Source organism: Euleptes europaea, chromosome 9, assembly GCF_029931775.1.
Source record: "Euleptes europaea isolate rEulEur1 chromosome 9, rEulEur1.hap1, whole genome shotgun sequence".
NCBI classification, from domain to species: domain Eukaryota; kingdom Metazoa; phylum Chordata; class Lepidosauria; order Squamata; family Sphaerodactylidae; genus Euleptes; species Euleptes europaea.
Window position 1 is genome coordinate 26,717,608 of NC_079320.1, and position 16,292 is coordinate 26,733,899.

General features: G+C 41.9%; 1 protein-coding gene across 1 annotated transcript in view; it reads left to right on the forward strand.

Annotated features, from left to right (window-relative positions):
* Window positions 1-7,799: 7,799 nt before the first annotated feature.
* The window catches only part of EGF (epidermal growth factor), a 54,147-nt gene continuing 45,654 nt past the window's right edge, over window positions 7,800-16,292 (forward strand). Inside the window, exons 1-4 of the mRNA XM_056855024.1 lie at window positions 7,800-7,839; window positions 7,960-8,106; window positions 14,305-14,504; window positions 15,810-15,991. Coding sequence (XP_056711002.1) covers window positions 7,800-7,839; window positions 7,960-8,106; window positions 14,305-14,504; window positions 15,810-15,991 — 569 coding nt within the window. The remainder of the gene's footprint in view (window positions 7,840-7,959; window positions 8,107-14,304; window positions 14,505-15,809; window positions 15,992-16,292) is intronic.

The window sequence follows — 16,292 nt, forward strand, 5'->3', positions numbered from 1 at the left end:
CCTTTGGATAGACTCTAGTTTCCAAAGGGTATCCATTCTTCCTTGGAAATGAGTTCTGCATGCATGTGGGGAAGAGCTTATTAAACTTCAGCCTAGAAGGACAGGAGAACTTGAAGGTGTATGGAGATGACAGAGTCTAGTGTCCTTAATGATACCTTCCAGTACCCACTATTTCCAACTTCATCCTTACAGTTATTCATTCTTTATACCAGCTTATAAAACTTTTTTTTCTAATGTAACTGGGTAGGATCCAACACTTCTATAAATGGAGCAAGTTCACAGAAGTTATTTTTGCTGTCTTTCCCTACCTCTAGCACACCACCCCTTCAAAAGGAACAGTATAGAGTCATGGGACTCTCCTGAACAATATTAGGCAAGAAGAGTGACTCAGTATTAATCTTTGCCCCTTGATTCTCGTATGAGAAGCTTACAAGCTTGACTCTGCTCCAAGACTGAAGTCCCATGATTTTGGCTTATTTTCCCCATGATGCAGGCCTCAATTCCACATGACATACCATTCTGTAGAGTCCTTCTACCTCCAGCTTTTTAGAGTGCAGCTGTTGGAGGAAGAAGCCAATAAGTATATTGAACTCAATTTGTAGAACTGTTGGATCCAACTCACTGTCTAGGACCTGATTATGTACACCTTTATGAGTAATGCATTATGCATGTTATGTGTTTATACCTTAGGAGCAGCATAAGACTTTGAAGAAAGAAGCACGGACTTTTGAATGTTACTAACACAGGGGACTCTACTGGCTGTGGTACTAGGCTGACTGAAGTCTTGTAAAGGAATGCTGGGCCAAGAACCTCAGAATATTCTCTTGGGCTGTATCAGTAGAAATGAATATGGTACTTTGGCTGGGATAAATAATAACGTTGTAGTCAAGACATTACTAAGCCTTTCCTTTTGTAAACAATATGAATGCAGAATCATACTTGTGAGGAAGTGGGTGGCTTATGGTTAATATGTGAGGAAGTGGGTGGCTTGTGGTTAATACTTGAAGACCAGGCTAAAAGCTTATAGCAAAACTGCCCAGAGAATGACTTTCAAAGGAAACTTAACCACATGAGGAATCAAGTGACTGCTGGGAACAAAGATGCCAGGTCCTCCTTGGCCACTGGTGGGGGATGGGGGTAAGGTAGCCAGATCCAGGTTGGAAAACTCCTGGAGATTTGGGGATGGAGCCTGGAGAAGACAGAGACCTCAGTGGGGTACATTACCATAGAGCCCATAGGATCCAATCCACAGCTATCCTGGTAGCCTAGGGATCAACCTACTACCTCTTCATATAAGTAGTTAAATATGAACAGGAACACAGTAGTTGCTTATTTATCTGGAGAGATAATAAAGACAATTGTCTGGGCTTGACAATAAAGGAGGAGCCAGTCATTCAGGTACCCTGGTCTCAAGCCATTATTAGGGCTTTAAAAGTAAGAACCGGTACTTTCAGTTGTGCTCAGAAACAGATGGGCAGCTGGTGCAGATCTTTTAGCATAGGAGTGATACAATCTCTGTATCCCATCCTTGACAATAGTCTGGCTGCTGCATTTTGGACCAATCAGAGTTTTTGGACCATTATCAGTGGCAGTCCCACTTAGACCACATCATAGTAATCTGACCTGAATAGAATCACAGCATTGGTCACATTTAAACTTTTACTGCATGTCTGTCAATACATTACCAGAAAGGGATTGTAGCATATATGATAATATCAAATGTTGGCTGCTCCTGCACCCTGGCTTCAGGGATTCCTTCCTGAGTGAGATTCTCATTACAATTGAGTTGCCAACCTCCAGGTGGTCACTGGAGATCTCCTGAAATTACAACTGATCTCTAGTACAAAGAAAAATGGTGGTGGACTGTATAGCAGTATACCTTGCTTAGGGTTGCCAACCTCCAGGTAATAGCTGGAGATCTCCTGCTATTACAACTGATCTCCAGCCGATAGAGTTCAGTTCTCCTAGAGAAAATGGCCGCTTTGGCAATTGGACTCTATGGCATTGAAGTCCCTCCCCTCCCCAAAACCCAACCTCCTCAGGCTCCACCCCAAAAACCTTCCACCGGTGGAGAAGAGGGACCTGGCAACCCTACTGCTGTGGCCTCTCCCTCACGCAAACCCCACCCTCCATCCCCAAATGTCCAGGAATTTCCCAACCTGGAGTTGGCAACCCTACAATCCCATCGGTCTTAATGGCATTTTGCTGCTTGCTAAAGCCAGTCTCTTTTTAAGGGCATTTGTTAACTTTGCTGCTGTTTAGTGGATGGGTTATCTTATGGTTTGAGTGATGGTGGTTTTAAAAGGTGGTAAAAAGGAGAAACTATTGACTGCATTGTTGGCTGATACTTTCGTTTTTCACTCTAATGTTGTGACTTGTGTCTAAACTTGTAACTTACCCTGAGGGTTAATTTTTTTTGGATGGAAGAGGTAGGGTATAAACGTTTTTAATGAATAAATCTTTTAAAATACCTACCCTATGTATCAATTGTCAAGTATTATAAAATGTTGACTGCAATGCGTGTCATATACTGTCAAATCATTCTATTCTGATAGATTTGTCAACTGCTTTTAATACTCGTGTAGTGGAAGTGGAGCCCATAGAGGGGGAGGATCACCCAGAGAGCCCCTTTTCTGGACTGCTATCCTGCTCCCCTTTATGTTTCCTTTCCACCCACCTCACTTAACCACTGGGCAGGCTGAGATTTGTAAACCAGGGCCACCAACCTGACTTCTGAGAGTTTGCCTTTACTTAAGAGGAGCCCAGGTAGGGATGCCATTTGCCCACCTTTGATAGACAAAGTCGAAACAAAGCACCCCCATTCCCTGCTGGCACTTAATGGACTGGTAGGAGGAAAATGAACGGAGACCATGGGTGACGAGACTGTGACATCATTTTCAGCTGTACAACTGGAAATGATGTTACTACATAGCTGAATGTTATAGCATTTTCCCCAAACTCTATGGTTTTACCATAGAGCTTTAGGAAAATACTACAATTTCCCATGACATGGTGACATCAGTTGCATTTATGCAGTAGGAAATAATGTAACTGCATTGCTGGATGCTGTTCAGGTGAGTCTTTGTCCCCCCAAGTCTTCCAGCAACTATTGGTCAAGAACTAGAAACCCTAGGCCTAGTTCACCCCCTTCCCCCTGAATTCCCCTGGTAGCGTTTTGTTTGTTGCCAGGGAGAGCTACCTGTATTTACCACTGAGTCTGAGGTATACAAAGAACCCAGTCCAGTTTTAAAGTGTTTTATTAAAAGATTGCGCTCCAAACAGAAAAAGTCAAAAAGTATAAGGAACTGCTCGTAATTCTTTTCATGAAAAGAAACGCATCCCAAATTGGAGGTTTTGGAAAAAAGCTAACAAATAAGCACTTTTCAAGGTTGCCAGGCAAAGAAAAACAATAAAAGGTTCCCAAGTGCATCAGAACTGAACATATTCCCTAAAACAATTTACATGCACCTTAGGGCCAAGCTATTTTGGGGAGTTTTAATCCCCCAATGTACCTTTTTTATATTTCAGATTTTTCTGCAACCATGGGACTTCTCCTTAAGGTTGTTAGAGAAATCCTACCAGTCTGTCCTGAACTCAATTTTGCATTTTTTGTTTTGGTCCACACACTATGGCCTGGTTCAGAATTAGATATTTGTGAAATCAACGTTGGGTGACATAAGGAAAGCAACAGGGTCCAGTGGATACAATCTGGGGAGACTTGCATTCACAAAGCCATGAATTCACAGGTTCTCATCATGTGTGTAATGAGAAAACTTGCCGGGGGTGATACAATTAATTTCTCTTACTGGCCTTACAGTAATGGAGCAATTAGATGAAGCAAACAGAAGGTCACCATGCACAGATGTAAACACCAAGTCAACAGTTGCATGCAGTTTGCTCTTCCAGGCGAGGGGAGAGAGTGATGCACTTAATCAGTATTTCATGCTGTTTGTTTCTAAAAAGTCAAATCCAGTTGTTTTTGTTAGTTTAGGTAAATAGAGCCAACATTCCCAGAGATGGCTGCCTGTACAGCTGTGGCATCTTCTGGGTGCTGCTGGGGTCACCAGCTGCTGTGTGATTCCAATCTAATTCTCTTCATAGTAAACAACATAGTAACACATTAATTTAACCACCTATTTAGATATAAACAATTCAAGCCAGCCGAGACCTTCAAGTGCTATTCCGGTTTCTGGTGCTATTCCGGTTTCTGGTGGAAAGTTTTATGGATTCTGTTCATGCTCTGGTTTTTAATAGCTCATTTTTTATGCTGTTGCGTTACGATGTTTACTGCACTGTTCTGTTTGTGAGCCGCCTCCAGTGGGTTTCTGGAAAGGCAGCAAAAAAACATTTTCTAAAGAAACACAGGAAGGATCAGGTGTCAATCAGGATACATGGGTTTTCGGAGGCTCAAGTGTATTGTGTGCGTTATGTACCGTCAAGTCGCTTCTGACAAAATGTCCTATCATTCACAGCCTTGCTCAGGTCTTATATTAGTAAAGGGGTATGGAAATCCCTTATATGTTCTTCTCTCTTGGCTGCAGTATGATTTGCCTATAACTCTTTGAGCTACACTCACCACCATTTTTAATGTGACTTATAATACACATATTATATAGCTGTGAGTAAACAGACCACAGCAGAGTTGCAAGGCACATGACTTAGCACTGATAACAAAAGTTTGCCGCATTGCCCACTTCATCCCAAACCTATTGTTTGCTTCAATGGAGAAATATACATATTTTCCCCAGCATTTCCAAGTGGGTGCTTGAGGTCAGGAAAATGGTACAGGGGAGAAAGGTATCTTGCACAGTAAGCCTCATCAAAACTGAGGGTCCAACAGCTGATATTTACAAATAAAATAAGCTCTGGACCATACAGTCACAGATCTTCTGGTGTGTCATCTTATTTAACTCGTGAGTGTGTGTGTGTGTGTGTGTGTGTGTGTGTGTGTGCAAAGTGCCATCAAGACACTGCTGACTTATGGCAACCCTATAGGGTTTTCAAGGCAAGAGATGTGGTTTGCCATTGCCTACTTCTGCATGGGCTGAGAGAGTTCTGAAGGAACTGTGACTGGCCCAAGGTCACCCAGCAGGCTTCATGTGGAAGTGTGAGAAATTGAACCTGGTTCTCCAGATTAGAATCCGCCGTTCTTAACCACTACACCATGCCGGCTCTCTATTTAACACATAGTTAAATTATAGAACTCCCTGCCCCAGGATGTGGTGATGGCTTCCAACTTGGAAGGCTTTAAGAGGGGAGTGGACATGTTCATGGAGGAGAGGGGTATTCATGGCTACTAGTTAAAATGGATACCAGTCATGATGCAAACCTATTCTCCCCAGGGTCAGAGGAGCATGCCGAATATATTAAGTGCCGTGGAACACAGGCGGGATGGTGCTGCTGCAGTCATCTTGTTTGTGGGTTTCCTAGAGGCACCTGGTTGGCCACTGTGTGAACAGACTGCTGGACTTGATGGGCCTTGGTCTGATCCAGCATGGCTTTTCTTATGTTCTTATGTTCTTATTTAACCCTTAGAAATGCTTAAATATTGCTGGAATACTCCCCCCTTCTGCAGGTATCAAATTCTTTTTCTTGCACAGTGTATTTGGGGATTCAGATAATGCAGTGATCACAGGTTCCAATCCCAGTTCATCCAGAGAACTCTCTGGGTAGCCCTGGCCCTATAAATTATCCTACCTCCTAGCCTTCTTAGGATTGATGAGAGCTAAAACACTACTCTACATTTCTATGTAGAATTACCCCTAAGCCACTAACTCTTCCTGTGTGTGTGTGTGTTAAGTGCCGTCAGGTCGCTTCCGACTCATGGCGACCCTATGAATCAATGTCCTCCAAAATGTCCTATCTTTGACAGCCTTGCTCAGGTCTTGCAAATTGAGGGCTGTGGCTTCTTTTATTGAGTCAATCCATCTCGGTCGTTGGGTCTTCCTCTTTTCCTGCTGCCCTCAACTTTTCCTAGCATGTCTTTTCTAGTGACTCTTGCCTTCTCATAATGTGACCACAATATGATAGCCTCAGTTTAGTCATTTTAGCTTCTAGGATCAGTTCAGGCTTGATTTGATCTATAACCCACTGATTTGTTTTTTTGGCAGTCCATGGTATCCATAACACTCCTCCAACACCACATTTCAAAGGAGTCTACTTTCTTCCTGTCAGCTTTCTTCATTGTCCAGCTTTCACACCCATACATAGTAGTAGGGAATACGATGGCATGAATTAATCTAGTCTTGGTGGCCAGTGACACACTCTTACACTTCAGAATCTTTTCTTGCTCCTTCATGGCTGCCCTTCCCAGTCTCAATCTCCTTCTGATTTCTTGGCTGCAGTCTCCCTTTTGGTTGATGATGGAGCCAAGGACTAGAAAGTCTTGAACAATTTCAATTTCCTCATTGTCAACCTTAAAGTTGAGTAATTCTCCTGCAGTCATAACTTTTGTTTTCTTGATGTTCAGCTGTAGTCCTACTTTGGCACTTTCTCTTTTAACTTTCAGCAGTAGTCATTTCAAATCTTTGCTATTTTCTGCCATTAATGTAGTATCATTGGCATATCTCAAATTGTTAATGTTCCTCCCTCCAATTTTCACTCCGCCTTCATCTAAACCTAATCCAGCTTTCCTAATTATATGTTCTGCATATAGGTTGAAGCGATAGGGAGATAAAATACATCCTTGCCTAACACCTTTGCCAATTGGAAACCATTCTGTTTCTCCATGTTCTGTTTTAACTGTGGCCTCTTGTCCAGAGTACAAGTTGCGCATCAGCTGTTGTGGCACACCCATTTCCTTTAAAAACAGCCATAGCTGGTTTAAAACCAGCCATAACTCCTCCTAGGACTGCACTATAAATTCACCTGGAGGCAATACAGAATATATATATATATATATATTTTTGCCATCACGTTATAGCTGATTTATGGTGACCCCATAGGGTTTTCAAGGCAAGAGACGTTCAGACGTGGTTTGCCATTGCCTGCCTCCGCATCAGGACCCTGGTATTCCTTGGAAGTCTCCCATCCAAATATTTGCCGGGGTCGAGGCTGAGAGCATGTGACTGGTCTAAGGTCACCCTGCAAGTTTCCACGGCAGAGTGGGGGTTCAAACCAAAGTTTGCCAGATCCTAGCCTGACACCTTAACCACTACACCATGCTGGCTTTCACAGGATGCATACAATGCAAAGAATACATTACATTGCAGAACATGCAGATTAAATGTTGCTCCAGGTGCTCAAAGGTGTCAGAACGCCCAAAGCATTATGCTGATACTTACAGATATCAGGATTATTTAAAAAAACAGCTGGCTATTAACTAGGGGTGATGAAAGAGCTGTACTCTGGCTGGCTTCCCTGGGAGCCGACAACATTTCTGTTTGCAAACACAAGCTTCACTCAAGCGGCACTAAAGAGGGACTGAAGAGGTGGGGCGAGGAAAGCTGGGGAAAGGGAAGGAACCTTTCTAATACGTATATAAGAAGGGCTCTATGTTTGGGGTTGAGGAAAGTCCCCACTACAGAATGCAAAGCATTATTTTCAAATGTTTCCTGAGGGATTTTAAAATTATTTTTCTTAATTGGCACTCTTTTGTTTTAAGCATTTATTCAACCACTTTGTTTCCTGCATAGTAATTTTGCAGTCAGGCATATAAACTTTGGTTTTAAGCCCTGTTAAAATTGTAACGAGAGGGTCAGGCATTTCATACTTGGCTTCCAAAAAGAAAAAAAACCTTTAAAAAAAGTGTGTAAATGAGCACAGAGGAGATCACCCTGGAATTTCTTCAGAGGTCAGAGATGGGGCCAGTGAGCACCTTGGTGCTTCAGTGGGAAGCAAGTGTGTGACCAAGCCGGGAAGAGATGTCTCTCCGTTGGCTGTTACAGATCCAACTCCAGGATAGCGCACACTTGTTTGGTCCTGACGGTGACTGAAGTCATGCAAGTCATTCTCTTTTAGTGACGCTGAAAATAACCTTCAAGACAATGTTTCACTTACTCACAGCTCTTGTGGTTTTCAAAATCACTTTTGTCAATGTCTCAGCTCTGCAGCACTGGAATTGTCCCAGGGGACCTCAGATTCAGCATGAAGATTCCACTTGTACAGGTAAGTGAATTAGTTTTTCAACATCGGATCAAATTGTTAAATAGTTGGAACTTCTTAATCTGTATTTCTTTCTCTGAACTGTGCCTTTGTTATACGGACAATGTATTAGTCACTATACAATTGGTATACACATATTCGGAAGCTAAAAGCGTATGTTTATTTGTGACCCATTCTTGGTAAATTTCCAGGGGAATAAAAATAAGTGTTTCAAGCATTTACCCAACTGGTAAATTGAAAACTACTGCATATATGATAAATATCTGTGTATTACTTTTCATAAAAAAGTTCTTACTGCACTTAAAAAAATGTGTGAGAATGTTCATGCCTACCCATTACATTTACTAACTATTACTTGAGGGATTGCTCAAACTTCTGAGGCTATAGCTATTCTACAAAGTTATATGGGTTATATAGTCATAGTTCCCCCAAAGAATTCTGGGAACAGTAGTTTGGCAAGGAGATCTCTAACCCACACTCACAGAATACTGTTCCTGGATTTGTTGTGAAGAAGAAATGACTGTTAAACTGGTTTAAGTCTTTTGTGCAAATATAAAAGATGTAGTACCTGAACTCTCCCTAGAAGGTAAAATGACCAAACTGAGGCTATCATACTTTGGTCACATTATGAGAAGACACGAGTTACTGGGAAAGTAATGTTAGGAAAAATTGAAGGCAGCAGGAAAAGAGGAAGACTCAACATGAGATCAATTGACTCAATCAAGGAAGCCACGAGTCTCACTTTGCAAGACCTGAGCAAGGCTGTTAATGATAGGACATTTTGGAGGTCATTAATTCATAGGGTCACCATAAGTCTGAAGTGACTTGATGGCACATGAGACACACACACAGAGAGAGTGCCACCAAGAGTAAGTACACTGATATAATAACAATGTACTAAACAGTTTTCTGGTAGATTGTCCCTACTTCCTTGACATAATTAAGGATGGCAATTGGATATGGCAGAGTGCCAGGCATCATCCCTTTGTAGCTGAATAGGAAATGATCCATCAGCTCCAGTTCCACAGGGAATAGGGCATAACTGCATGGTCCATAGCCCTGTCTCCATTATAGATGTTACACAAGCTCCTTGTGGCTGGGATGTTTTTATGTACTTGGCTGAGTTCAACATCCAAAAACTGGATGGTCCTCAGATTCTGGTGTGGCAAATGAGGTCTAATATATGAGCAAAAAACTGCTTTATCATGTGGGTTAGTGATGGGATTTCCTACTTCCAACTGCAGACCAGTAGTGCAGATCCCAGCCTCATTCCAATCTAGGATTGCCAGGTCCCCTATGTCCACTGATGAGGGATAGGGGAAAGGGTTGCCTGATCCAGGTGGGGAAACTCCTGGAGGTTTGGGGATGGAGCCTGGGGAGGACAGAGACCTCAGTGGGGTACAAAGTCCACTCTACAAATCATCCACTTTCTCCAGAGGAAGTGATTTCTGTAATCTGGAAATGGGCTGTAATTCTGGGGGAATCTCCAGGCCCTATCTAAAGGCTGGCATCCCTATTCCAATCTACCTTCTTCTTTTCCTATCTCCATAGTGGCAATGCTATTTCTGCTGATCATTTCAGTCAACTAATAGTAACCAGGTATCTCTTAATGGGAAATGCCCTGTTTTCCTTAGGAATTTTTTTTTTTGGCCAATGTGAGAAAATTAACAAATATCAGACACCACAAGCAGAAATAACATTAGATCACAAGCAAGGTCATTAAAATTTGATTTGCATGAATGTGACTGGTTGTGTGGAGGTCTGGTTACTAGAAAGCCCTTAGGATTGTTGGTGAAAGAATTTCCATTTCCACTTTCTCTGCTGCAATGTTGGCAGCCCATCTTCATGTGAACACCAGTTTTGGGAACAATACGTTTAATCTGATCCCTGGCCTCTTTTCTTCACACAACGTATAGTTAAATTGTGGAACTCCCTGCCCCAGGATGTGGTGATGGCTGCCAACTTGAAAGGCTTTAAGAGGGGAGTGGACATGTTCATGGAGGAGAGGGGTATGCATGGCTACTAGTTAAAATGGCTATTAGTCATGATGCATACCTATTCTCTCCATGATCAGAGGAGCATGCCGAATATATTAGGTGCTGTGGAACACAGGCAGGATGGTGCTGCTGCAGTTGTCTGTGGGCTTCCTAGAGGCAGCTGGGTGGCCACTGTGTGAACAGACTGCTGGACTTGATGGGCCTTGGTCTGATCCAGCAAGGCTTTTTTTATGTTCTTATGTTCTCTTTTCCAAGTCCTTCCTTTCTAGTTTCTACGTATAATGAATATGATATTTAAAGAGACAACAAATTGTCATTGGTTTCTTTTTACTCAGATTTGTTTTATTATACTATCCAATAATGGAATTGATTCATCCCTAGCATAACAAAAAAATTCCAAGGAACTTCAGTGAGGTAAGACATATATGAAGGCAGACTCTGACTCCAGAATACACTGATTTGGTCTCTGCTTGGCTGCCATGCATGCTAATGTTTTGCTCTCTTTAATCAGGACATTTTTTCGGACTCTCAGTAAAGGAGTCTGCTTGTGTATAATGGCACTAAGAACTAACTGCCAGCATAGCAATGACATGATTCATCGTTTTTACTCATTCTCAAGACAGTCTCTGCTGAGAGGGCATAAAGACATCTTTGAGCCTTCAGCAAAACCTCATTCTTCCATTCAGTGCTGCCTGTCAGGGCATTGTAGAAAGTCTTTGTGTTCCTTAAGAGGATTTATTTAACACAGAGAAAGTTCTCATTACAGGGGAATAGTTGCCAGGGTATGCAGAACAGCTGCAGCAAGATGGCCGCTCCCCTTTACTTTGAGTGTAAAGACAGATGATGACTAAGACTTGGTTGCACCTGATGAACAAAGTACTTTTTAAAAAACTTGTCAGGTATTAAGGGATTGCCTTTTCTTTTTGCCAAGAAATTAAAGGAGCAAACCTAAGCAGATCTACTCAGAAGTAAATCCCATGGCGCTTACTTCCAGGAAAGTGTCTTTAGGATTCAAATCTAAAAAGTTTATTCTGTGCTTTTTTGTGCTGTCTTCTTCTGTTGTTTAAAATTGGTGGCCCTAGGACTGCCTGATCAAATTTGCAAGTAATTCTGCGGGTGTTTGTAGCCTGCAGAATTACATGGAGACCCTTGGGCTGTTCTCACAGCTAATCTATCATAATCAGTATGAGAAGTCTATAAAGGGATCTACATGTTAGATGCTGAAGTTTTCCATGACCGTTGAGTTGGGGGAGAAAGGAGAGACAAGTGGATATAAGGAAGGATTCCTCCCATATCCCAAATGAAGATACCAGACAAATACAAGGATTAATCTATGGTTAATTAATCACAATCTGTACTGTGCAACTAATGAAACTCATCCCACCCATTTTGTGGGTTCCCAAAAAGTCTGGCCCATTGGGTTTGCTAGTGTTTGGGCAACCCTGCCATGGCCCCAGACTGGCCCTTGCTTTTCATTGCCTGCATGAAACAGGTGCACAGAGATACTGCCCAACCCACTCACCATACAGTGTCAGCCCCTGGAACCATTCATTCATGAGTGGCTGGTTTGGGTGCCTCTTCCCATCTGCCAGTGCCTCGGGGAGCTCACCAAGAAGAGTTGGTTTATATATGCCGACTTTCTCTACCACTTAAGGAAGACTCAAACCGGCTTACATTCATCTTCTCTTCCCCTCCCCACAACAGACACCTTGCGAGGTAGGTGGAGCTGAGACAACTGAGTAGCCCAAGGTCATCCAGATGGCTTCATGTGTAGGAGTGGGGAAACCAACCTAGTTCGCCAGATTAGAGTCCACTGTTCCAAACCACCACTCTTAACAGGCTCTCAATCCCTCTGGGCCTGTTTATATAACCCATCCCATCACAAGTGTGAAACAGAAGAACAAGTGTTGCTTTTCCAGGTTGGTCAAATAGTAACCCAACATATTCCTTCTTGGTCTTGAAGCAACTGGCTAATTCAAAAAGAGAGAGAGGTGGGAGCTGTGCACTGCAGTAAAAGTATACCAGGTAAGGAGGGACAGCTCTGAATATTTCCCTTTCCTGGCCCCTTCATTGGCTATACAAGTGGCTGTCACTATTCCTCACCTCAAAGTCTGGCACCTGCCATTCTCTGAGGATGGGCTGCAAAATTATCCTCCAGTACTGAGCAGCAAATGTGTATCTCTTGATGGCAGTAACATCAATTGATAGCTTGCAAGGGTGAACCATTACAGATATAACACCATTGCTAGATCTTAACAACATCTAGTTCCACTTATGACATTGACATAAGTAGACTGCATTGACAACATCTAGAAGAAGAAGAAGAGTTGTTTTTTATATGCCGACTTTCTCTGCCACTTAAGGGAGAAGCAAACTGGCTTACAATCAGTTCCCCTTCCCTCCCATATCATGGTCAAAATTGTGTCAATATTCCAGAATCCTTCTGCTCCCATATGCCAGACTCTAAGTAAGGTAATGACAAGAGGTCTTGCCATGTAAGCAATAAGGTTTTTCTGCTCTATTCACAGTTAAAATATAACTCACAATAATGAGGGAGATTCCCATTGGATGATTACACAATGATGTTGAATCATGCATAATTCAAGTGTAAACTCAGTGCCTGGTAGTAATTTTCTCAATTGAAGATCGTGGTGGTATTTTAGTGTCCTGCTGTAATAAGCTTGGAGGTTTTGTGGTTTGGAAAGGAAGCAGGAATTCCTAAAAAGAGAGTCCTTTCTACTAAACACAGTCCTTCATACTCTGTTGCTGCATTTGCCTGTCCATGGATTTTCTACAGAAGGAAATGAAAACTTTCAATCTTGGGAGCCAGTATAGTATAGTCTCAGTCTAAGGTTCAGGAGACCCAGAATAAAATTCTTGTTCTGTTGTGCAGCTCACTGATTTTGTGCCAGTCAGTCTTTCTCAGCCTAAACTAACTGACAGATTTGTTGTGAGGGGCGGAGAGAATCCTATCTCTTCAACTCCTTAGAAGAAAGGTTGGATAAAAATGTAATAGGTGAAAGAGACAACTAGCACAACTTATTTATTAAAATACATATAGCCTGCTTATCAAAACAAGTCTTCAAAGTGTCTTAATAATCACAGATTTAAAAAAAAAACTACAAGAGAAAAATAGTACAGCAATAAATTAAAACAACACCAAATTCCCTTCTTTTTCAGCAGCCAATGGTTTGATTGACCTTGGGCCAGTCACAAACTACTCAGCCTAAGCTACCTCATAGGAGTGTTGTGAGGATGAAATGGAAGAGAGGAGAACAATGTAAGCCACTTTTAGTCCTCAATGGGGAAAAAGTTGGGTGTGGTCTGTTTTCCTAGTAGCCATTCTAAGGAGGATCCTATCTTCACTCTAGAGCAGATAGGAGAACATGACCAAAGATAAGTACATCTCATCCAGGCCTTAGAGTAGGCTATGCTAGTGGGAAATTCCTTGTCTGGACATCATAGTAGGAAAATGTATGTAAGTGTTTGAAGTAACTTGGAAAAAACAGCAAGTGGAGCAGCTGTCAGATTCCTGGGACAAATCAACTTTGTTGCAGTTCATCTTTAATTTTGCAGCACCAGCCCAAATATTTTGAATATTTTCACATGCAAACAGTGGAAAACAGCTTCTTTGTGAATGCAGAAGTTGCTCCTATAAACTGAACTTTCCGGATATTTTGCAATGTAAATGAAAAGAGTAATCAGCCTCTCTCTTGTATTGTAGCAAATCAAGTATTAGCCACGACTTAAACAGTGCTATCTAATGTGGTATTGATTTACCAAATGAATCAAAACATATCACGGGTATTGAGTTGGAGACAGAACCACATACATCCAGGGACATCACAGGAATTACATGCTTTGAGCTCACATACCTATAGAAAGTGGGTCAAATATCAATCTGTATGAGACCCCATTTATCCTCATATAATTTAATATTTCATTGTGTTCCACTAGGGTTGGATCCAGACCAGGGGTGGATCGAAACCATAGAGTTTTATTGGTGTCCAATCTCCTCATATAACTTGCACATCTGACAAAGTGGATTCTGGCTTATCTATGAACCTACAGTTATGTCTTTGTTAGGGATGCTCTTGGCTGATCTTGCATTAAGTAGGGGGTTGGACTAGATGGCCTGTATGGCTTCTTCCAACTCTATGATTCTATGATTCTTTTGTTCTCTCGCCTTCTCTCTGTGTTTTAGATCTTACACCATTCCTAGTTTTCAGCCAAGGGAATGCAATCTTTAGAATAGATATAGAGGGAACCAATCACAAGAGATTGGTGACCCATGCTGGCTCATCAGCACTGATAGATTTCCATTATGAAGAAGGAGAAGTTTATTGGATTGACATTCAAGAAGGTCTTCTCCAACGAGTACACCTGAATGGCTCGAATCAGCAGGTAATGGCATTCTCAAAATTCTCTGTGGCACAATGACATTCACAATGTCGAATAAAGAGCCCCTCTCTCCCTACTGCTCAGAGGAAAGAGATTTATTTTTACCTGTATTTTGTGTATCCTTGAGGATGATGTTGAAAGAAGTTTTGAGTTATAACTGCTCAGTCTGAAAACTCAGGCAAAGTAGGGTCATCATGGCATGGCAAAGGGTCCAAATTAGTCTTCTCAACATATAACTGGTTAATAATGTATGGCAGATAAATATTGCTGAAGTTCTGCTCAAGAAACATTTCTGCCCCAATAAGATGAGCTTACTTATAAGAAAACATTTATATTTTATAGTGTTTGTGTTTTTATGGTGCTATTCTAAGCATTATTACACACTTCTAAGCCCATTGACTTTGGGGTTATCCACACAGGGACAGGCCTGTGCAGTTTCCCCATTGCTGGCTGCCAATACAGCAAATGACAGTGGGGATTCTTCATGGCAGGATTTCCCATGGTTTCCCTATCCCCGTCCCCCAGCAGTGGCCATTGCCCCCCGCCAGGGCTTTTTTAGTTTTTAAAAAATTAGCAACTGAATATTTTTATGACAATACATGTAAAGGATTCCCTGCTTTCATTTTTTAAAAGTAAACCTCTAACCTATTTTATTGTAGAGATATGCCTTTCCCCTTGTATGCCTTGGGTAGTGCTTAGAGTGTTGGGTGAGAATTTGGGAGACCCATATTCAAGGGTTTGTGCTCTTATGGGTCATACCTATAAGGAATGAACAAGGAAGCCACAACATAAAAACTCAGAAAAAAAAGTTCTTCTAGCATGGGAACATGAAGTACTGGGTTGGATTCCATGTATCAGTTCTGCTGACATTGGCTCCTTCCCAGGGCACAAGACCTAACCTCATCTGTCAGGGGAAGATGCCTTGCACTGGAGCAAGATGCCACCCATTAGCAGAACAGATCTTAAAGGCCATGGTTTCCCTTTTAATGGCGCATGGATCATACAGTCCTTGGACTTGTGAAACTACCTGTGAAGGAGATACACAAATCATTATGTATTGCACATGGCAACCATCTGCCTTATACATATAAAAGATTCTCTATTTCTTCCCTGAACTCAGTGGTGAACATTTAAAGATATAGCAGACTTAAAGGCAGACTCAGAAAGGTTCCATTGTGAGCCATTTGGCTCATCATTTAGTTAAGTACATGAGTTCCAATGCCTTATAACACTCAAAAGAGTGATGCAACCTGCAATACAATATTTTAGTGATATTTCAGTTTAATTTTTTTGTTGTTGTTGTCGCAGACAATTTGCTATACAGGAAAAGATATTTCTGGATTCGCTGTGGATTGGATAAAACGAGGCATTTATTTGGCCCACTACCAGAAGACCACCATTGAGGCAATCAGCTTGGATGGAAACCATTCCCGGATCCTTTTCAAAGATGAACATCATCCCACAAGCATTGCAGTTGATCCAGGCAAAAGGTAACTGAGATGGCTCTCAGACAGATGCTGCTTGGTAAAGAGAGCATTTCAAGGTAATATCTGAATGGTCTGAGACAGGATGTTCATAGCATGGTGTAGTGGTTAAGAGCGGTGGACGTAGGACTGATGATTCGGTTTGGCCCGAACTGAAAAACAGCCGAATTTCTCCTGATTCGGTGGTTTTTAGTTCGGGATGAACCAAACTAAAAAATGGCGGGCAACCGGGGAGCCGAATTCAGCGAGTTCGGGAGTTCACGAATAAATCCAGCCAATTCGGGGCTGTCAGTAAGCAGAATAACCG